Source organism: Pistacia vera, unplaced genomic scaffold, assembly GCF_008641045.1.
Source record: "Pistacia vera cultivar Batoury unplaced genomic scaffold, PisVer_v2 Contig492, whole genome shotgun sequence".
Taxonomy (NCBI): domain Eukaryota; kingdom Viridiplantae; phylum Streptophyta; class Magnoliopsida; order Sapindales; family Anacardiaceae; genus Pistacia; species Pistacia vera.
The window spans coordinates 59,824-84,638 of NW_022196326.1; the positions used below are offsets into that span (position 1 = coordinate 59,824).

Below are 24,815 nucleotides of genomic sequence, written 5' to 3' on the forward strand. Positions count from 1 at the left end.
CGATATTTTCAGTTCCAAACAATGTAAAAAGCCTAACACAACATTATCTAACCTAAAACAACTGAAACTTATAAAATACTTTGTACTTGCATCCTAATAAAATACAATCAGGACAAAGTAAAACAGAGTACTCTGTTCAGGAAAACTATAAAAAATAGTTACCTCCCCGCATAACTTGCTCTTCTTGAGTTATTAAAAATTCCATCAAATTTTTTGTTTTTTCTATTGACTAGGTAGTCAGAAGTTTGTAGTGAGTAACATTATAGTGCCGTTCTTTTCACCTTAACGAGTCATTTTCTAGGGTTTTTCATGAGAATAATTCATTTATAACACTTTGCGGGAACTTTCAACTTCTATATATTGTACTATAAGGTTGGATGTAATGTAAATTTAGGGGTGTGCAAATCTGGATATCCAATCTGAATATGGCATTTTCTGATCCGATCCGAATTTTTGGATCAGACTATACCCTGATCCGACTCCGATCCGAATTATGCGGATATCTGAATTTACGGATATCCGATTATTAGGATCAGATAACCGGATATCCGAATGTGATCCGAATTTAACAATTTTCTTTTTAAAATCAAATAATTCTAGAAATAAAATTGAAATTATAATTCCCTTACAATTACATGATAAAAGTATCTAAAAAAATTAACATGAAGCACAAAACATTTAACTTATGTTGTCCAAACACTGTCACAGCCTAAATGACTATGCTATCTTCAATTCTTCATTGCCAAATCCTACTCGCCTCACACATGGTTTCTTGTTACCAGATTGACCATTGTATCTGCACTCTCTGATTGACAATGACTGTGATTTTGAGCCACTAACACCAGCAGATTTAGACCAACATGCCATCAAACCGTGCAGCAGGAAGAACATGAAAATATGAAATTATTGGGCGTAAGGCTCCACCTGATGTGTCAAATTATTAAAACAACTAGCTCAATTGACCAACTGCCTAAATTGCTATGCTTATTTTCATATCAGATGGCTTTGTCTCCCTTAACTACTCGTCATCATCCTCCTGTACAAAACAAAACAAAATAAATAAACCATTTCAATAAACAACTTTTAAGATTAACAACAAAATCAATATACTGAAAATGAAAATATGCTCAATAACATGTGACAGTTTTGATTCGAGGATTGCAAATTAAATGTGAATATGGTGCTTATTAGTTCACTAATACATGCATTATTCTCGTTAGAAAGCTAAAGATTTAGACAGGAATTAACTCTAAAAGAGATGTTATTATCACACCATTACTTAATTTAACTTAAGCATAAAGTTAAACACTAAAAGAGATGTTGTTAACTTGTTCCTATCTCAGCAGTCAGCACTTCACCTTTTGGTGAAGCAAGCAAGCAATGCATCTCAAACAAACCAAATTAGAACATTTTCAGTTTCTCATAATATTCCTTTTCCACTTTTCTATCACCAACCATGCTTCCTTCCACAATAAACAAAGCCAGGAAAATTCTCCAGTGGATTAGATTTAGGGGTCAAACTATAATACCCAGATACTTTTTTCGATGATAAAGATTAAATTATAAAAACAAAGTTTTATTGTAGTCAAATTTGTAGATTCAATATTTATTGTAGCCTCAGGGATATATGACGTGAACAAAATTCAGCAACTCTAAATTCTAAAGAAATTAACTTACGATCGATTTGGGGCTTCAATCGTCAAAGAGACTGAGATCTGACAGAGTTGAGCAAGAGACACTGGCCGCTGTGCGTGTTCGAGTGAAAGAGACCGAGAGAGTTGAGCGAGAGAGAGTGACTGAGTGAGAGACTGAGCTGAGATATGGTCAGAGAGTTTGAGTGACTGTGTGTGAGACTATGAGGTCTATGCGACTGTGTGTGACTGCGTGTTCCAACGAGGCAGCGAGAGCCGAGAGAGACTGAGACTCTGAGAGTGAGAGAGACTGAGACTCTGAGAGTGAGAGAGACAGAGAGTGTGTGAGGTCTGTGCTGTGCGTGACTACGTGTTCCAGCGAGAGAGACTGAGAGTGAGAGAGAGTGAGAGACAGGCTTTCGATTTCCGAGTTCCGGTGAGAGCCGAGAGAGATTGAGACGAGTGAGAGAGACAGAGTTGAGTAATTGAGTTAATTGTGACATTGTGTTAAACTTCGGGTTATTGTTAGTTGTTACACTCAAAAGTCAAAATGACGTAGTTTTGTAAAATCCGGATCGGATTCAGATATCCAAATTTTTAACATTCTCGATCCGGTATCCGATCCGAATATTCAGATTTAAAAAAAAAAAACGATCCGTATCCCATCCGAATTTTCGGTATTTGATTTTTACGGATCAGAGCGGATCGGATCCGGATCGGATATCGGATTTTTTTGCACAGCCCTAAATGTAATTACCTTATAAATTATATATCTTTGCAAGTGGGTATGAGTTGAATTAGTGATGAAAAGGACTAATTAACTGGACATTAAGAAACTATTGACATTTGATTTTCCTCATATTGGTATAAATTTCATACAAGAAGTTGCTCACAATATACCTAGTGGTGTCTCTGGGCCTTCAATCAGTCCCTTGATATAGAATTTAATATTCTTCAAGTAACACTTACTTTGTTGCTTCAATATAAGCAAGTGTTGTCACTTATCAATAAAAGTTACATTAAAAAATTAAAAAAAAAAACCACAACATAAACGTGACTGGAGCTAATTACTTTGATAGTAATTAATGCTGAAAGTTTTAACCCTTGTCTTATTGATTAAAACTCATACGGAATTAAAATTACTTGTTCATGTTGTGCTTAATGAGTTACTAAACTAATGATTAAACATATAAACCATCTATGACATAAAATAAAGCACAACTCAATTTTACATGGTTCGGCAATATATCTACATCCATGACACCAAGTCCAAAAGAAGCTAATCCACTATGAAATAATTATATGTTCAATTACAAAGATAAGAATAAGTATCAGTTGTAAAAACTCCCCGTTTGGACAACACTTCAATCTTCGCTCTTTGGTTGAACCTCAAATCTTCATAGTCTAGCTTCTCCTCCATGGGACCACCAGGTCGCACTTGATCTCCTCTTAAGTTTCAACAATGACGAATTACTTCGACAACAACAGCTTGAACACGTCTAGATCTCAATACAGAACAACGTTCCAGAATCAACTCATGCTAGTAAGAGATAAAACACGGTAATTCAAAGCCTACCAAAGCATATCAAAAACCTGCAAAAACTAAACAACTTCAAAAAAAAAATTTAGAGAATAATGGAGGTAAATAATATGACTTCCCTCCAAACAAGTCACAATAATAAAAAGATTGTTTATAGTTCAGTGACTTTGAAAGGATAAACAAGAAACCAAACATGTTTTGAAAAGGATTCTTGAGATCAATATAAAGTTAGATCACAAACCAACTAATGACTGATTGATTCACTGCACATGAAAGAAACAAAATCAGCAAGTTCAATAAGGATCAACAAACACAATAAATAACCTGCATCAGTAACCGCATTTAATAAAAAAAACAGCATCAAATCGGCTTACATAAAAACATAGAAAACTCTTCTTGAGTGAAACCAACCAAGGAAGCACAACAAACACAAATAATTCTCCCCCTCTTTGTTCATAATGTTTGGCAATCCTAGAAAATTTAGGGACTTGAATAGTACATGGACTCTAAAAATCAATGTGGGGACATAGAAGAAAAAACCCGAGAGAACAAAAACATGAACTAAAAAACTCAACAGTCATGTGATAAGACTTAAATGTTTGTGTGAGCACAGTAGGAATCGTTTGAGCAAATTGAACCAATTTAGACAATATGTGGTGACTGTCAACACTCACACGAACACAATGAATCAAGGTGACAACTTCACTCTCAAGGTGGTGACATACATACAAAGGCAGCAGATCTTAAACACTTATTCTACTTTGAGCAAAAACAACAAAAAAAATAAAAATTTATCATGAGATCAATCAAAAATTAATCGAATTTTAAGGAGGCAAGTGATACACATCTGAACATATGACATTTTAAACAATTCTCAATCTTTAACAAAGATGCATAAGGAAAGTCTCTTCCATGTAGTTCAACAATCAAAGTTTCATGATAAAGTTTCATGACTCAATACATACATGATAGCAATCAACAAGAAAACTTGATCATTTGTGTGTGTTGTGTCCTCAAGGGGGTGAATTGTGACATATTAATCAAATCGAAACAATATATATTATATATCTGCCCCTTCCCTCATGCCCTTTTTTTTTTTTTTTTTTTTTTTCTTTCTTTGTTTGAACATAATCCCAAAAAATTTGAATTCTTTTTCATATCAACTGAGATTAAATGGGCAAATTCTCTCAAGAAGTAACCAAGTGTAGCTTTCACACTTATAAGGATGTAGCCCTCTAAATGGTAGATTTTCCAAAGACATAGATGTCTCTACATCCTAGAAAATTATTCAAATATGACTTTCACACTCCAAGCAAGGTAGCTTTTTCACAAGGTGATAAGAATCAAGCATTATGCACTCAAGGATGTAAAAAAGTCATTATACTTCAAGATATGAGAAAAACAAGGTGGACACCACACTCATTGTATACATTTCACAAGAGAGAAATATTTTCAATGACACTCCACATATCAAATACACTTGCAACTCTAAAACTAGAGAATTTTCTCATGATCTAATATAAAAGAAAACATAGTTCTGCTCAAGTTGAATCAGTCTAATGGACTTCCTCAAATTCAGAAATGCTTGAAAATCTAAAGCCTTTGTAAACAAGTCAGCTAGTTCAGAGTTTATGTTTACATGTGCAAGAGTGATGACCTTCTTTTCAACCAAGTCTCTAATAAAATGGTGCCATATGTCAATGTGCTTAGTCCTAGAGTGTTGTACTGGATTCTTAGAAATATTGATTGCACTAGTATTGTCACAGAATACAGTTATACACTCTTGATCAAAACCATAATCACACAACATTTGTTTAAGCCACAAAACATGTGTACAATAGCTTCCTACAGCAATATATTCAGCCTCTGCCATTGAGAGTGAAATGGAATTTTGCTTCTCCCTGTACAATGTCACCAGATTATTTCCAAGATAAAAACATCCTTTTGATGTACTCTTCCTATCATCCAAACTCCCAGCCCAATTTGCATCACTTTCTTGTAGTTGTGATCAAGAAGAAAGGAGGTAAGCCTCTCATACCATGCTCTTGGGGCCTGTTTCAACCCATACAATGCTTTCTTCAGTTTGAATACATGATTTGGCTTGTGAGGATCCTGAAATCCAAAGGTTGCTCCACATACACTTCTTCCATCAGCATGCCATTCAAGAAGGCACTCTTCACATCCATTTGGTAGAGCTTCAACCTTAGACAACAAGCAATAACAAGTAACAATCTGATTAATTCCAATCTAGCCACTGGAGCGAAGGTCTCATCAAAATCTATTCATTCAACTTGGGTATATCCTTGTGTAACGAGTTTGACTTTGTTTTTGACAATGTTCCCAAACTCATCAGACTTGTCTTTGAAGATCCACTTGGTTCCTATAACATTTATACATTCAGGTCAAGGAACCAAGCTCCACACATCGTTTCTCTCAAACTATTCAAGCTCCTCATGCATGGCAGCAATCCAACGATCATCCTCTAGAGCTTGTTTTGCATTCTTTGGTTATGTAAAAGAAACATAGCACAAGTTATTTATTTCATTCAACCTTTTTCTTCTTGTTACCATTACCTCTTTGGGATTTCTAATTACAATGGATGGTGGATGAGCTTTCTTGATCCAAGAGGGTGGTTCTTTGGTTTTTGGAGGCTTTTTCTAAGTCATCTCATCGAACAAACCAATTAACAAATCAGGTTTTGGCCTTTCAAAAACTAATCCTTGTTGGGCAACCGCGGTGGTCACATCAGGTTATGGGGTGATCACTTTAGTTTGATCTTGTGTTTTAGTCGGATTCAAAGTGAACACACCATCTCGATCAGTAATCATCTTAGTAGATGCAATCATATCTTCAATTTCATCTTACTATGAGTAATCTTCTGAATCAGAGAAAACCACATTAAATGACTCGATAATACGTTCAGTTCTCATGTTAAAAATACGACAGGCTCTACTATTTTAAGAGTCTCCAAGGAGCACACCTTCATCATTCTTTGCATCAAATTTCCCTAAATGATTACTATCATTCAAGACATAACACTTGCAACCAAAGACATAGAAATATGAAAGATTTGGCTTCTTACCTTTCCACAACTCATATAGAGTTTGTGATGTACCTTTCCTTAAGGACACTAGGTTTGAAATGTGGCATACAATATTAATTGCCTCGGCCCATAGTCTTGTTGGCAACTTCTTGGCATTTAACATAATCCTTGCCATCTCTTGAAGAACTTTATTCTTCCTCTCCACTACACCATTCTATTGAGGTGTCTTTGGGGTAGAAAATTCATGCCAAATACCCTACATATCATTGAAGTTAGAAAAATCAGAATTTTCAAGCTCTCTACCATGATCACTCCTTATACTTACCACTTTCTTCACTTGGCAATTTTGTTCCATCTGTAACCTTTTGACAAGACATTTAAAGACCTCAAATGCATTAGATTTCTCTCTTAAAAAATCAACCGATGTAAATCTAGAATAGTCATCTCCACAAACAAAAACATATTTTTTCCCTCCTAAACTTTCAGTTAGCATAGGACCTATTAGATCTATATGGAGAAGTTCTAAAACACTAGAGGTAGTTAACCAAGATAAACGTTTGTGAGGACTCTTAGTCTGCTTACCTTGTTGGCATAGGCCACACACTTTACCTTTGGGAAACTCAAGTTTAGGTAGTCCTTTGAAAACATCCTTTTTGGAGAGTTTCACTAGATCCTTAAAGTTCATATGCCCAAGTTTCTTGTGCCAAAGATCCACACAATCTGTTTTGGAGCTTAAACAAGAAACTTTGTTAGACAATAAATAACAATTATCATTAGATCTCTTTCCCTCAAGTAAAAAGGCACCATCAACATTCAAGACTTGACACATATTCTTTGAAAATTTCTCAATACAACTTTATCACAAATTTGACTAATGCTTATAAGATTTGCTTTAAGTCCTTCAACATAAAACACATCATTTAGCATTGGGAAGCCAGGAATGACAATAGAACATTTTCCAAGAATCTTACCTCTTTTGCCATCTCTATAAGCTACATGACCAACTTCCCCAAATTCAAGATTAGTCAATAAAGATTTGTTACTTGTCATGTGTAATATCTCCTTTATACTACTATACTCATAAAAACATAAATAATAAAATGACGAGTACATTAGTAAAAATAGTTGGGCCCAAATTTTTTCTTTTATTCAATATACATATTCTTTACACAAAGTCAGTATCATTTACAAAAGTTCTCAAAAATGTGGTGGACAGTGTAACTACTCCTCCTCGCCCGCCGATGTCCATTAGACTGCGTCCTCACCTAGAACCTGCAAAAGCATAGAAAAACAACGGGGTGAGCACAATTAATGCTCAGTAAGTAAATCCTCTACTCGCCTGTCCCCGTAACTCTTTCTCTTAGTTCTTTCCTTACACTCTTCTTTTCTCATTTCTGTTCTCTTTTTGTTTCTGTTTCTCATACTCTTTTCTATACACTCTTTGGTGTATGTCACGACCTCATCTTACCAGAGGCATGGCTGGGGACTCATCACACTCTTCGTGACTCTACTAGTTTCTCTTTCTGTTCTTTCTCTCTCTCTCTGTTTTTCTCATTCTTTCTCGCTCGAGTGTCACGACCCCTTCTTATCGGAGGCACGGTCGGGAACTCTCTCGCTCTACGTGACTTCTACTCATTTCTCTACCGATCGGAGTTGGTTATGCATGGATTCGAAACCCTTGGCCATGTGAGTGTACATTCTTTCTCTCTATCTCTCGAATGTCACGACCCCTTCTTACTAGAGGCACGGCTGGAACCTCATGGTCCACTCTTCGTGACTGTCACGGCCCCATCTTACCGGAGGCACTGCTGGGGATCACAAAGCACCCACTCTCGTGACTTTACTCATCACTCACGGGTTCCCCATCGCACAACCTACTCTATTCTCTTCTTTTGCTCTTAGAGTAGTTTATGCACAAAGGTCTCTACTCTTTCTCAAGCTAGCAATCATCTCTTTCTCAAGCTAGTACTCATAGTGTAGCTTAACTCTTAGAGTAGTCTATTCACAAAGTTCTCTACTCTTTCTCAAGTTACTTCTCAATGCACAATTAACGCATATGGATGGTTCATGCTCATTAATGCACTTAGGAAATGCCTATATGCAATGTTGCAAGAATTAAGGTTCACCACTCAACTCATACTTCTCTTAGGCATTTCCTCAAACAACTCATGTGCATACAAAAACTCTTCTCTAACTACAACTCTATTTCTCTTTTTTAACCATCCAATATGGGAGTAAGCTCCCTTCTATAGACATAATTCCTATCATAGAAGAACACTCCCAAAATATTTACTCAATATTCTCCAACTTCATCTCAAACTCATCACACATCAACACTCCTCATAAAGGAAATGTACCCAACAAACTCAACATGAATATTCATCTCAACTCAATTTCTCAACCAATAGACGTATATCTCTTCTCAATTTCTCAATAACATGCATACATAATTTCTATTAAATCTCTACTCAAGAGAGTTCTCAAATCTCAACTTGGGTTGGGATTTACTTACCTTAGACTCAAGTAGAATCCACTTAAGCTCTCCACTCTTGGTGGCTTGATGCTTTCTCTTAAACCTTAAACACAAACTTAGTAAGGATCCTACTCTTACACCAATAAAATTCACATCTAAAGTAAGGATTCTTACCTTTAAGTGCTTAGGGTCAACTTGTATCATCTTCTAGTCAAAAGCCCTCGAAAAATCCTTGGAAAAAATTAAATGAAAGCTTGAGAGAATTGAAGGATGAAAGAGGCGGTGGAAAAGAAAGAATGAAACGGTTCCTAAAGTTAAACCCTTAATATCTCATATTTTCTCCACTCTTTCCCATTTTACCCTTACTCTTTCTTAGGAATTCTACCTTTGCCCTTTAGTTCTTTGCAAATGCACCCCCATTAAACTATTCTCCATGCAATTAATTTCCTTGCATTTCACTCTGCACTTTTCCTGCTAATTAGGGGTAGAATGGTCATTGTGCTCTAAAGGAAGAATTCTCTAGAAACTTCATTACACATTTTGTTGGGTTCTTCGCCGCGGCAAAGCAAAAACTTATAGAACCTACACCGTGGGGTGCAGCACCTCATCGCTGCGGCGAAGCTTCTTCTTCGCCCCGGCGAAGTTTGTAACACCAAAATTTTGCCAAGTCTTTACAATTTCAGGGCAACCACTCAACCAAACCAATACATCCATTCAACCAAGGACCAACCAAACCATATTAACAACAAACCAACTCAAATGAGGACAAATCAATAAACATTCAAGTAATACAACACAATTAAACTATGTACCTCAAGTGGGGCGTTACATCATGTGTCTTGAAAACCATTGTCAAAGTACCATTGGTCATTTTGAAAGCAAGCAATGATGTATGAGTAACAAGACAATGAGCACTTAACTTAGGTCTCTGCACTTTTCTATTTTTGAAAAAAATTATTCTGATGTGGTGACCTAAGAGACTAATGCGGTGACTTTAAAGAAGAAAACTCATGATTTCCAATACATCTTTTTTAATACGAAATTAGTTTAAAGCAATTTGGTTTGATGTGTCCTTTCTTGTGACAAAAATGACATATTGGTATGAAATTTTTTACCTTTGAAATCTTCTTACATGATTCATCAACAGCTTTTGGAACTAATTCAGATGCTTTAACGAAGGTGGTCACATTGGGTTTGGAGGCACTCGCACCAAAAGAAAAACCAAGACCTGTGTTATCACCAAAAGTCTTCCCTTGTGCAAGAACTTCATCTAGCTTGTATGAACTTGCATTTAACCTCTCAACAACGGCCTTAGCCTCAGTTAGTTCATTTAAAGCTTGATTTAATAAAATTTCCTTGTTAGACAAATTAGAAAATAAGATTTTCAATTTCTCATTCAAAATTTTCTTATCTTCTATCAAGATGCATTTTTCAGATTCAAGAGATTTAATCTTCTTGATAGCCTTGAACCATGATTTAGACATTTTGCTATAAGCCTTCTATTGCTCTTTGTAAACATCACATGAACCATCTGAGGACACACTATCACTATCCTCTTGGTTCACCACAAAGGCCAAGTAATTTTCATCTTCATTAGAGTCATCACCTCCACTTTCACTGTCGTCACTCTCACTTAGGGTGGCAGCCATAGCTTTACCCTTTTTCTTCAGAGTGTTGGCACACTTAGACTGAATATGACCATATCCCTCACACTCAAAGCATTTTATACCCTTGCTTTTCTTTTCATAAGCTCCCGAAATTTTTTTCAAGAAGCCTTCCAGACCAGTTTGATCAGAAAACTTTTTCACAAAGGGTTTTTTTCCCTTTTTACCCTCACCTAGTTTTCTAATATTCTTCTTCAAGAAATTTGCAAAGTTTTTAGCAAGTAAAGCACACTTATCATCATCAGTGTCACTTGAATCAACATAAGCAGGGGATTCAGAGATTACTTCATGTTTTAGCGCAAGTCCTTTACCTGATTTCTTATCCCATCTTTTTAGGTTTCGCTTAAAGGTTTGCAAGGATCTAATCAATTCATCCAGCTACATCTCATCGAGGTCACGACATTCTTCAATAGAGGTGACCTTGGACATGAATCTCTTGGGTAAAGAGCACAACACTTTCCTGACAAGTTCAGCGTCAGTATATATTTTACCCAAAGCAAAACATTCATTTGTAACATCACACAATCTACCATGAAAAGTAGCAATAGCTTCATCATCATGCATAACAAGATTTTCATAGTCAGTTATTAATCTTTTAAGCCTAGTCTTGTTCACAATGTCTGTTCCTTCATTTTTTACTTGAAGTCTATCCCATGCATCCTTAGTTGTTTCACAGTTTGCTATATATTTCATTTGATTAATACTAACAGCATTAAAAATAGCATAAAAGCTTTTGGATTAAAATTAGACTCTTCTAACTCAACTTTAGTCCATTCATCTATGGCTTCTCCTTTGCGTCTTCAACTTTAGATTCTTTCCAACCAACAATACAAGCCTTCCAAACCCTCTCATCAATGAATTTCAAAAAGGCATGCATCCTAGGTCTCCAAAAAGCATAATTGGTTCCCTTTAACAAGGGTGGTCTATTGGTAGACCCTCATTCACTAAACAAACTCATAGTAAACAAAACAGCAAAGGTCGTCACACAGGACTAATGTGGTCACACGAGATTTGTAGCTAGAAAATTGTAAAAAAAAAATGCAAAATAAAAGCAAAAAAGCAATAGCCTCCAAATCAAGATTTAAGCACAAAAAAAAAAGCAAGGATATACTAAAATAACTCTTCAGAAATGCTCTAATACCAATTGAAAGTTTTAAACCCTTATCATGTTGATTAAAACTTATGGGGAATTAAGATTGCTTGTTCACGTTGTGCTTAATGAGTTGCTAAACTAATGATTAAACATATAAACTATCCACGACATAAAATAAAGCACACAACTCAATTTTACATGGTTCGCCATCATGCCTACATCCATGAGACCAAGTATAGAAGAAGCTAATCCACTATGAAATAATTATGTGTTTAATTACAAAGACAAGAATAAGTATAAATTGTAAAAACTCCCTGTTTGGACAACACTTCAATCTTTGCTCTTTGGTTGAACCTCAAATTTTCATAGTCTAGCTTCTCCTCCATGGGACCACTAGGTCGCACTTGAGCTCCTCTCAAGTTTCAACAATGACGAATTACTTCGACAGAAGCAGCTCGAACACATCCAAATCTCAACACAGAACAACGTTCCAGAATCAACTCATGCAAGCAAGAGATAAAACATGTTGATTCAAAGCCTATCAAAGCATATTGGAAACCTACAAAAACTCAACAACCTCAAAGAAAATATTCAAAGAATAATGGAGGTAAATAATATGGCTTCTGGTAGCGTGTCGACGGCTCCAAATTAATAACCTTACTAACCTAAATACTAAATTGCATATAGGGTGAGCAAGGGTCGATCCCATAGGGAATGATTCGACTAAATCATATGTTCTAACCACTAACCACAACGAAAACAATAAAATAAAATAAAACCCTAAACAGTAAACGTGACAACAAAATAAAGAAAAGAGTTGTAGATAATGTAATCTAAAGAGAAACGAATAAATCTCCAATGGTAGAAAATATCATATTAAAAATAATCAGTTTCTCCGTTCAAGATCCCCTAAACATGCATTGGATATGAACTAACCGTAACATTATTCTATCTCATTATTATGGAATTATTGACCCTAGTAAACAACAAGCTCTGTTACCAGAATTTTCCCTTAATTATCACTACTGAAACAAGCTCTTCAAGTAGATCGTAACCTTCAAACAACCTAGAATAAGCTCTCTAAGTTTAATTCAATGGCAGCCTTAAGGATTAGGAAAATAGATCAATCCAAGCAACGATCACACAAGTTCGGATTATTTAACTTAGGTTATGTTATTCAAGATAACAGATTGAAAACTTGTCCATAATCATCTATCATCATGCGTTACTCATTGAATAGAAAGAGGACAATTATGTATCACAATTCCTAATTCTAACAGATAAAATTTTGATTAAACAATTCAGCAGGCCATTACTAAATCACCCAAACAAAATACATAAATAATTAAAACAGAATAACATAAACAATTCCAATAAAAATGAGATTAAGAACAATGTTACTGAAGTTAAGTTACACCAATGACATGAATTCAGGCTTCAAAACCCCCTTGAACTGAAGAAGAAAGATCAGCCACATGTATTGACGTAGAAAGTAAAAAAACTAAGAAAAAGACTCCACTGTCGTTGTCCCTCCCTTTTAACCTAAAAACTCTTCAATAAATAACATATTTTTCCTTCATTCTACCCCAGGAATCACGGAAATTACTTTCCTAGATCTTTGCTAAAAGATAGACTTCCAAAATTGTCAAAATCTTATTAGATATGGAAAACAAAATTCGTCTCCAGCTTTCACCAGGATTCTCGCAATGTAAAAAACCTCTTCTGGGCTTGATCACTTCATAAACGTTGTAGTCCCAGATGTGTAGATAAATCTGGGCTTTTGAATCACTTGCTTTTGATATTTGAAACTCTAGTTAGGCCCATTCGAAGACTCAACACTCAGCCAGGAATCCTTCTGCGAGTAGGATTCCAGGTCCAGTTTTGCAACAACTAATGATGTCCCAAACAAACTCGGATTCTCGTCCATAATACCTTCCTGGAAAGCTTGATTCGTCTACTTTCCTTTTCTGAAGAACACTTTTGCAATCGAGAAATCTGACTCCATGAAAAACCTGAAAAACGCAGCACTGGTCAGAATAACAAAAATCTGGAATTTCCTAATCTTTTCTCAATTATTTCCTAAAGTCTATCCAGATATGCCAAACTTACAAAATAAACTCTAATCAACTCAACTAGGCATAAAACATAACAAAAAACATAATATGGAAGGAATAAAAATATATAAATTACACTCTTATCAGCTTCCTTCCAAACAAGTCACAATAATAAAATGATTATTTATACTTGAGTGACTTTGAAAGGATAAACAAGAAACCAAACCTGTTTTGGAAATGATTCTTAAGATCCTAGACTCCTTTATAGGAAAGAATTCTTTGATTTATAATCTCTTTATAAGAAAAGAATTCTTAGAATCATAATCTTCTTTTAGGAAAATGATTCTTGAAATCATAATTAAATAAAATCTTTTCCAGCTTACATAATATATAATGTCCACAAAATATCTTTCTACAATTGGAAATATAATCATATTTAATTAAGGCATGTGCGATATGCATGAATATTAAAATAAAATCTAACAGACGTGTTGTGATCATTGTGATTTAGTTTTGAACACCTTTAAAGTGAAACTAAATAGATTGTGCACTGATCCAAATGAATAAGTTGACAAAACAAAAATACTTGCAAATGCCAATTGTTTTTTTATCAAATTGTTACTGACGAAATTCTTTCTGTACATCAGCTTATTGCATCTCTTGGAACTGAACAAGAGTTGTTGAAGATCAAGTCATGTTCACATGATAGTGTGAGAGGTTTGATTTATATTTATAAGCAAAATAAAATAAACTCTTCGCTAACGTATGGGTTAAGGGAACCGTTTATTATATACTTTCCAACCAATGAAGCCGACCTCTAGTCAAAGTGATCAATGAATAACCGTTCTATACAAACCTAATAAGCTCACTCAACATTATCCAACTTAAAACAACTGAAGTTAAAACTGATCAACAGAACAGGGCAGACAGAGTAGTTTGTACATAAGCTTATTAAAATAAAGACAGGACAAAGAAGAACACAATACTCTATGTTACAGAAGTACCTTCTATATTTGGAATGCTAATATTAACATACCTCCCTTTTAATTTTTTTTTTTAAATAAAGGCTTTTAAAGCTGCTGAAACTTTCTTTTTGAAAGTGCTTTTTTATTTTTTGGTATACGCTTATAAACATCAAAAATACTTTATTACTTTTGTAAATGAATTAAAACTTGTAGCTATATAAATATTTTTTTGTAGGTTATATTATATATATAAGTATTTTCAAGAGTAATCTCACACCTTGGTGAATAGCTTTCAACATACGCAATTGAAATTGAATGCTCTAATTATTTTTTTAACATACATTTGAAGTTGAAAATGAATCATGGTAGTAACATTCCAGTTGAATAATATCCAGAGATCTGCTAATAGACATGAACATGCTCAAGGAAATTGGACAGAGATTCTATAATTAATAGTGCTCATTGTTTTACCATTTCATTACAAATTGATTATACAATGATGTATAATTGCTTCTGGCAAGAAACCAAACTGGGAATCATGGAGATGATAAACCAATATTTGGTCTCTGCATTTCTTGGCATAGTAGCTTTACAGCTCTGGTTTATGCCCAGAATCAATCAGGTTTTTATACCTCCAATTTTAAATATTCTTAATTACCATACATGCAATAACCTTATCTGTTAATTTATCTTTTTGTTTATCTTCTCTCACGTTTTATTAGCATAGATTGTGGAATACCTGAAAATAATCCTAGCTATATTGATGAGATAACAGGTATAAATTACTCTTCAGATGCAAGCTTCACAGAGAGTGGTATAAGCTCTAATATATCATCTAAATACAAAACTTCCACCCTTGAGAAATAATTTTTAAGTGTTAGAAGCTTCTCTGAGGAAACAAGAAATTGTTACACCCTAAAACCTGAAGGTGGCTACGATAAGTTTCTGATCAAAGCAAGATTCATGTATGGAAATTATGATGGGCAAGGCATTCTGCCAAGTTTTAATCTATTTCTTGATTCTGATGTGTGGGATTCAGTGGTATTTGAAAACTCATCTTCGATTATTACCAAGGAGATTATCCACATCTCCCAGAGAAATTATATACATGTCTGTCTTCTAAACATAGGCTCTGGAACACCTTTCATTTCAGCATTAGAATTAAGGCCATTGATAAATTCTATTTATGTAACGAAATCAGAATCATTACTACTCGTGGGGCGTTGGGATATCGGTTCAACATCTAATCAAGTAGTCAGGTAAATAATTTAGAATCACCTAAATTTAATCTCTAAGTTGATCTAATCTTGGTTACTAACTAAAAGTGTGTAACAACTACTTTCTTCTACCAAATTCATAATATAGATTAATAAAAAGACAGCATAATTATCAAAACAGTTGGGTCCAAAAATTTTTCTTTACTTAATAATTACATTCTTTACAAAGTACACCATCATTTGTACAAAAGACTCTCAAAAACGAAAACAGGGGATAGTGTAGCCAAGTCTCCCCGCTTGCCGACATCCCTCCAACCAGGTCCTCACCTATGCCCTGTACAACAAGGAAAACACGAAGTGAGCACAAAGATGCCCAGTAAGTAAAAAATTCTCTTACTCTATTATCCCCGTGGATTACTCATCAATTTAAAAAAAATCTCATTTTTCTTTCTTTCTTTTCTTTCTATTCCTTTCTTTTTCTCAATCTCATTCCGCTTTCTCATGGCAGAGACCGCTCTCTCTCATAGCGGTTTACATGCATTCCGCTCTCTCATGGCGGAGACCGTTCTTTCTCATAACGGTTTACATGAGGGTAACTCTACACTCACGAGTTCCCCATCGCACAACCTATTTTCTTTTCTTTTCTGTAGCACTTAATAATCACTTTATCCTCTAGTGCTAGTTCTTTCTTTCTCTTTACTCTAAGAGAATTGGTTCTTTTCTTTATCTCTATTCATAGAGTGTTTCTTTCTCATTTCTCATATTTCTTTCTCATGTGATTACTCAATTAAACATATGCATATGGATGACTCATGCCTAAAATCTTTCTTATATGCATTCATGACATGCAAATATGCTATGTTGCATAAAGTAAGGTTCTCTACTTCTACTCATGCTTCTTTTAGACATTTCATCAAACAATATGTGTGCATACCAAAACTTTATTCTCACTTTAATTATACTCCTTTCTTAATCATCCAAAATAGGAGTTCAACTCCTTTAAAACATCATACAACCTGCAAGGGAAAACACACTTCAAATATTCCTCTCAAATTCTTCAAATTCTATCCACACTTCTACCCAACTTTAACAACACAATCCACCCTTCTCATGGTGGAAATTCTTTCATATAACAACCTTGAACTCATCAACTCATTTCAAACATAGAAATTCAAGCATCAAGCATATATCTAAAAATCTCTACACATCATTCAATCAAGTAAATCACAACTTAGGTGAATTTACTTACCTTGGACACAAGTAGAAACCACTTAACCTCTCTACTCTTGATGGTTTGATACTTTCTCTTAAACCTTCAATACAAAACTTAATAAGGATCCTACTCTTTCAAAAATAAAAATTACTTCTAGAGTAAGGATTCTCACCTTTTTGTGCTTAGGGTCAACTTGTAACAATTTCTAGTCAAAAGCTCTTCAAGGATCCTTGGAAACTTGAATGAAAAATTGAGAGAAATAAGGGATGAAAGAGGCGGTGGTGAAGAAACAAATGAAAGGGTTTCTAAAGCTAACCCTTAATATCACATATTTTCTCCATTCTTTCCCAAAATACCCTTACTTTTTCTTTGAAATTCCATCTAAGACCTTTCATTCTTTGCAAACACAACCCCAATCAAACTATTCTCCATGCAATTTCCTTACATTCCACTCCCCACTTTTTCTGCTAAGAAGGGGTAGAATGGTCATTGAGTCTCAAAAGGAAGAATTCTCAAAAACTCAAGGGGAACATTCAGCCGAGTCTTCGCCGCGGCGAAGCTATTTTCTTCGCCCCGGCGAATGCTCACAGAAGCTACACAGGTTGTAGCACCTCCTCATCGCCGCGGCAAAGATTCTTCTTCGCCCCGGCGAAGATTATAACTTTAATATTTCGCCAAGTCTTACAAATTTTCAGGGAAATCACTCAACCAAACCAATATTAACAACATACAGACTCAAATGAGGATAAATCAATAAACATTCAAGCCATTCATCAAATCTTAACTACGTACCTCAAGTGGGGTGTTACAAAGTGTTTATTACATTTATATATGCATAAAAAGGATGCTTATGATCGCAAATGGTTACCCTACAACTACATCAAATGGGAACCAGTAAGTAACTTGGTCACTTTCAACCAGACTAATTATCAACTCCTATCTAAAATCATGAGGGCTGCTGTTATTCCCACAAATGATGGCAATTCCCTGCAATTTTACTGGCAAATTATTGATCGGAAAGTTCAATATTATGTGTATTGCCATTTTTTGGATGTTGAAGTCAAAGAAGGTAACCAAAGTAGAGAGATGAACATCTTTGCGAATGGAAAGCTTTGGTATGGGCCTTTTATTCCCAATTCCTCCTACACAACAATAGTGGTTATTGATGATCCCTCGGTTGAAAATACAATCAAGGTCTCAATCAACCAAACCGAGAATTCAACTCAACTGCCCATTCTCAACGCTCTTGAGATATATACTACAAAAGAATTCCCACAATTGTTAGCTGATCAACAAGATGGTACAATTCAAACTTCATTTATTTATTTTAGAGTAGTCACGTTTACTTGATCAGTTCTTACTGCAATGTAACAAATTATTAGTTGATGCAATCCTGAAGATAAAGGCAATATATGGAGTGAAAAGAAATTGGCAAGGAGATCCATGTGCCCCTAAAGCTTATTTGTGGCAAGGTCTTAATTGCAGCTACAATGAATATAAACCACCAAGGATCATATCCCTGTAAGTTTACACCTAGAAGCTAGAAGCCTACTCTTCAATGTTGATGATCTGCTGCTGTTAATGAAGTGGCTTACTTATAGGGACTTATCACTGAGTGGAATAGTCGGGGAGATAGATCCATGGATATCCAATCTCACATCAATGAAAATTTTGTGAGCTTCTCTCTTATAACATTATCCTGAGCTATTAGTGATGGGAGCTAAGTAAGCTAAATTAATTCAATCATCATGGCAAGGACTTATCAGACAACAGTTTGACGGGACCAGTGCCTGATTTTCTATCAGATTTACCATTCTTGACAGTGCTGTAAGTTACTCAGAAAGTAGAGTTTCACAGTTAAGGGCGCCAAAGATTGTCTTTACTGTCTATTCGCAGAAACCTAAGTAGGAACAAACTCAAAGGTTCAGTTCCAACCAGACTCATGGAGAAAATGGAAAAAGGTTTGCTGTCACTAAGGTTAGCTTTTGGTCCAAAGTTAATATCTATTCTACAGCGTTGTTATCATTTCAAGTCTATGTTGTTTAATCTTCTGTTGATTCTAGTGTGAACGGGAATCAAGATCTTTACATTCCAAGTTCACATAAAAAGAAGAACAAGTTTATTTTCCAGTAGCAGCAGCAGTTGTTTCAATTTCTATCCTCTCAGCTGCAATAGCTATTTTGTGGAGCTTTAAAAGAAGAAAACGAGGTACTAACACCATTTTTCTTTTTCAAGAAAAAACTATGACAATATCATTTCGTTGATGAAATATAACAAAAGTCATCCCCTGAAAAGTTTTCTCATCTCTATCTTGATTTTCCTTTCTTTCTTTTTTCTCAATCAAATCAGAATCCTTAACAGTACTCTTTGCTATTAGCAATCAAATTAAATTTTGAAAATTTTCCGATACAGAAGACAAATGGTGGTTATCATTTATTATAGTAGGAGTAGCTCTACTGGTTCCCCTGTTCTGCTACTTATGCTGTTTGATATGGAGAATACGCAAGGCAAAAAGTAAAGAGCTTGGAACAAATAAATATAATTGCAAATTATCAATCATGATTATTAGAATCTTATTTCTATGTATCTAATTTAGTGGAGAACATAAAGAACCAAGAGAAGCTATTACGTGAATTTGGAGACAATTTGTCACCTTCATCAGCAGACGGCAAACGCATAACAGAAGACAAAAATGGCAATATCAAGCATGAACTCAATATATTTAAGTTTCAAACCATCGTTGCTGCTACAAACAATTTCTCAACTACAAATGTGCTTGGGAAGGGTGGTTTTGGTGCAGTTTACAAGGTACGACTTTGCAGCTATTTAATTGATAGTAGTTGTATAATGATCAATTGTCATACAGTTGTGATTTCAGGGGATATTACTTGACGGGCAAGAAATACCAAAAAAGAGACTCTCAAAAAGTTCTAACCAAGGAATAGAAGAGTTCCAAAATGAAGCAAAGCTTATTGCAAAACTCCAGCATACTAATCTTGTTAGACTTTTAGGGTGTTCTCTGCAGGCAGAAGAAAGGATTTTAATCTATGAGTACATTCCAAACAAAAGCTTGGATTTCTTCATTTTCGGTAGGCCATTTCAGCATGTGATGAATTTGCAACGCGAGTTTCTCACTTATCAACTACTTAATTTTGATTTGTTGCTTTGTGGCAGATTCTCATAGAAAGAAACTGTTAAACTGGAAGATACGATTCAACATAATTGAAGAAGTTGCTCAAGGACTTATTTATCTACACAAATACTCTAGATTAAGAGTAATTCACAGAGACTTGAAAGTTGCCAACATTTTATTAGATGATCAAATGAATCCAAAAATATATGATTTTGGTATAGCTAGAATCTTTGGGGTGAATGAATCTATAGCAAATACAAATAGAATTGTTGGGACATAGTAGGTATATGCTAAATTTTCTACCAATAGACATGGATTGTATACCTTTTTAAATAATTTTTTAACCAGAGTTTGATTTTTACAGTGGCTATATGTCTCCGAAGTATGCCATGAATGGCATTGTGTCAATTAAAATTGATGTATATAATTTTGGAGTTTTAGTACTAGAAATTGTGAGTGGCAAGAAGAACAATGGCTGCTATCACACAGAACATCCACTCAATCTCAATCTTGTGGGATATGTAAGTTCTCAATCAAATTGTGTACTTTTCACAAAGGTATGGAATCTAACCTTGAATATCTCGTGCTTCAGACATGGCAGCTATGGAATGAAGGTAAAGGCTTGGAGCTAATGGATCCAACAATGGATGAATCTTGCTCTCCTGATGAAGTATTAGATGCCTACATGTGGGTCTCCTATGTGCACAAGACTAGGCAATTGAAAGACCCACAATGGCAAAAGTTGTTTCCATGCTCACAAATGAAGCAATTCTTGTACCTGCACGAAAACAACTAGCATTTTATATCAATGACACTACTAAAGAGTCAGAAAAACCTAGAAAAAAGGTAGAAGATTGTTCCATAAACACTATAACAATCTCAGTAATGGAAGCTAGATAAACATACTAGTAATCTACTTGGTTATTGAGACCACTACAACGGGAAAGAGGTAAAAAGAAAATTGCTTTAAATGATTTAATACTCCATTAAATTGTGAAATTGGCAATCTGAATGTATATAATCTATTGAGTGAACTATGTAAAACTCTGCTTTTACAGGCTATAAACCTGAGATGTTAAAACAATAAAAAGTCTTTATCTTTTTATAATTTGACAAGTTCATGGAAATTATTAGATCTATTTCGTTATCATAAGAAAAGGTTTCTACTCCAAAATTTAAAGAAGAAAAAAAGATATTGGGCCTACAGACATGCTTGGGCCACCAGGAACTTGGGCTACTTCAGAAGCGATCGAAGAACTTAAGAGGATGTTTGTCTGAGCTTATAAGTTGGTCAAACTAGCTTATAAATTCTAAAATTAAACTAATATGTTTGTTTGTAACTTTTGAAGGCTTATCGCTGGGATTATAAGCCAAAAGAAATAAGTTGGGAGGAAGATACTTTTTTTTTTTTTTTTTTTTAAGCTTATAAGCACTTTGCTTATAAGTTACTTTGACCAAATATTTTATAAGCCCTTTTTAATTTTAAAATTCTATCCTACACCGTTATTTTTAGATTTGTTCATTATATTTGTTCATTAGTTTATTTTGTATAAAGAATTTAAAAACTATTCATATAAATTTTTAATAAAATATTTGTATATAAAGTATTTGTTTATTTAATTCTAAAATTAAATTATATTGTAATATGATCAAAATATATTTTGATAATATTATAGTAAAAAATTAAGTTAATATAATTTATTATTTAATAAAATAATGTGGTACCTTTTTTAGTCATTTTAATAATAAAATGTACTTATAAGCCACATTTCATCAAATGTGTCAATTACTTATCAGTCCCTTATAAGTATTTTAATCAAACACACGTAACTGCTTAAATTTCAAATACTCATAAGCTTAAATTAGCTTCTAAGCACTAACTACTTATAAGCTAATTTTCATAAGCTCAGCCAAACAGGCTCTCAATCTGTTTCACTGAAGTGGCCAGGGCACTTCAAACTCTAAATTCATTAATTTAAATAAAAGTTCAATGATTGGGGTAGTCCTTAGTTAATTAATAAAAAATGCGAAGCTTAGTCAAACCAAAGTGGATAAATTATCCTAAGAAGTGCTCCCTCTAACTCTTTATACTTGTTGATACGAAAATTCACACTAACCAAGGAGATCTAATTGACCTTGACGGAATCATAACAGATGTGTACGTGACTTAATGAAAATCAGCAATGCAATGTAAAAGTGCAGTAAAATAAGAACACAAACAAATTTTTTAAGTGGTTCAACAAGTTGAGACTTAAGCCTACACCCACTATTCTCTTTTTACTTTGAGAGCTTACAAAAAAATATGTAAGAGCTAACCTCTTTCTCATAGTTTGATGGGGTATTTATACAAGTTTTCAGTAAAGGAAAGAGAGACAAATTTGGGATTGCAATCAGACTTGGTATGCAATCCCGTGATTTTAGTGATATAGCGCTAAGATCACGCTGCCAGTGATGTTGAACTTATCTCTTCTGAAGTATCAAAGATTGAAGGTTATCCTTGATTTTTCGAACAATTATTAAGATTGGTCACTGTGATGAGCTTTAGCAGAGTCGAGCTTACTCTGGATCGCGCTAATTTTGGGTCAAGCCTATTCAGGGTCGCGTTGATTCAGGGTCGGCAGAGTTAGGATGGCAACCTTTGGGAATATCAAAATCCAATGTTTTTTTTTTTTTAAAATACGGTTACTAATAAAATCAAATATGTTTTAAGATTGTTATAAAATAATCAATTATTATATCAATAACTGCAAATAATAGGTATATTGAATATGAAAACAATATAACTATATGTCAATAAAATAAAATAACAATACAATAAATATAACAATACCATCAACGAGATCACGTGTATGAGATCCTTCAGAATGATAGGAAGAAATCTGGTAAAGAATATAACCTTAGGATGAATGTCGATACCTGTGTAACACACAGTTTCCTTAAAATAGACTCGCCTCCTTCACTCGAGTGCACAAGGATTTGAGCAGCGTCTGTTTCCCAGGATACAACAATAGATGAATAGCAAGAGAAGCACCACTCTTCTATTCTAGCAAACTGAATTAAACCTTAACTCCAACAAAAGAAAACCTTAAGAAAAACTAGAGAGAAAATGAGAGATTAAAAGAGCTCTCAATTTTTGTGTGTTTAGAATGAGAGGAAAAACACCTTTTTGTACTACTCAAGGTGGGACAAAACATTGAATTCCACCATTATTTTCAACATTTTCATTTTCCAACTTTAAAATCTCCTCCATTAATCCACTAACCTTTCACCTTTCAAATTCTCAACTTACATCATCAGATCTCATTTCATTCAATTTAACTAATAAATTCCAACATTGCGTACTTCTCGTTGGTGCGAAAAACCGTGTCAACAATATATATACCTTAACCTTGTCCATATATAAATGAGGAGCAAGGAGTTTTCTTTGATGAAGCCAGACATGTCCACTTGAAGTTAAAATGCCCTTACCAAGAAGAGGACCACGTTCCTTTTGCTGATATGAAGGCTTCCTCAAATCTAAAGATGTGCATGTGCTTATCTCTTTCATTACATCACCTTCGGCAACACATAATATTAGGGGCGGATTTAATGAATGACGAGTGGGGACCACGGCCTCCACTCAATTTTTTACAAATTTCAGATTTTCTATTTATTTAAATTTTATCCTTATAAATCTTTAAGATTTTGAGAACGGAATAGCTAACCCCCATGGTAAGTTTGGATTTTGTTTTTGTAAAATCATGTTTTTAATTCTAATATATTTATTACATATTCTTTGTGATTTTTATTTCTATGCAAGGGGATCTATTAGTTTTTAAAAATTTTATTGGGAGTGAAAATGAAAGGAATAAGAGTTGTTAGGTTTGCACGTAATGGTTTAAATCCTAAACAAAGGGGTGAAGCATGTAATCTATTTAGGGGTGAAAATCAAGTCGAGCTACTCGCGAGCCACTCAAACTATACTTGATGTTGGCTTGAACTCGACTCTGCATTAGTCGAGTCGAGTTCGAGTAGTTAATCAAGTAAAACTCGACTCAATATATTTGCGAGTATTTCCAAGCTCGTTGGTTAAGTTGACAGTTTTTAAAGTAACAGGGGTCATACGTAATTTAAAAGTTATAAAATTTGCAAATCCACCCCTGTTAGATGAGCTTGAAATCAAGTTCGAACTTGAACTCGATTAAAACTTGAATAAAACTCGACTAAAAACTTGAAAAAAGCTTGATTATACGAACTTGAATTCGAACTTGATTTCCAATTTCAAGTACTAAGTTCGAGTTTGAACTTGATTTCTTAGGTTCGATCAGGCTTGAACTCGAACTCGAACTCGAACTCGGTACTATAGAGATCGAGTTGAGTTCGATTTACCAAATACTCGACTTGATTCGATTTCACCCCTAAATCTATTAGATGTAATCTATTCCTTTGATTTTGCATTTAGCTTGCATATGATGAAAAGTATATTGGCAATTACTAATGAGTTGTCACAAGCATTGCAGAGAAAAGATCAAGACATTATAAATGCTATGGCCCTAATCAAAGTCTCCAAAACAATGGTTACAATTGTTGAGAGATGAAGGATGGAAATCTTTGTTGAGTGAAATTTCTTTATTTTGCCAAAAACATGATATTGCCATTTTGAATATGGATGATATGTTTGCAATTCGAAGGAGGCCATGACGAAGAGTTGAGCACATGAAAAATTTGCATCACTATCAAGTTGAATTGTTTTATACGGTGATAGATATGCAACTTCAAGAACTTAACACTTGTTTCACTAAGGTTAGTA

At 34.5% G+C, this 24,815-nt stretch overlaps 1 protein-coding gene across 1 annotated transcript; it reads left to right on the forward strand.

Moving 5' to 3' along the window:
- Positions 1-17,841: 17,841 nt before the first annotated feature.
- On the forward strand, positions 17,842-20,822 carry LOC116105083 (G-type lectin S-receptor-like serine/threonine-protein kinase CES101). Its single transcript, XM_031391510.1, has 9 exons — positions 17,842-18,193; positions 18,276-18,414; positions 18,790-18,870; positions 19,306-19,400; positions 19,490-19,701; positions 19,772-19,982; positions 20,068-20,305; positions 20,391-20,547; positions 20,619-20,822. The coding sequence occupies exons 1-9, from the start codon at positions 17,842-17,844 to the stop codon at positions 20,820-20,822; spliced, it is 1,689 nt and encodes a 562-aa protein (XP_031247370.1).
- The last annotated feature ends 3,993 nt before the right edge of the window (positions 20,823-24,815 follow it).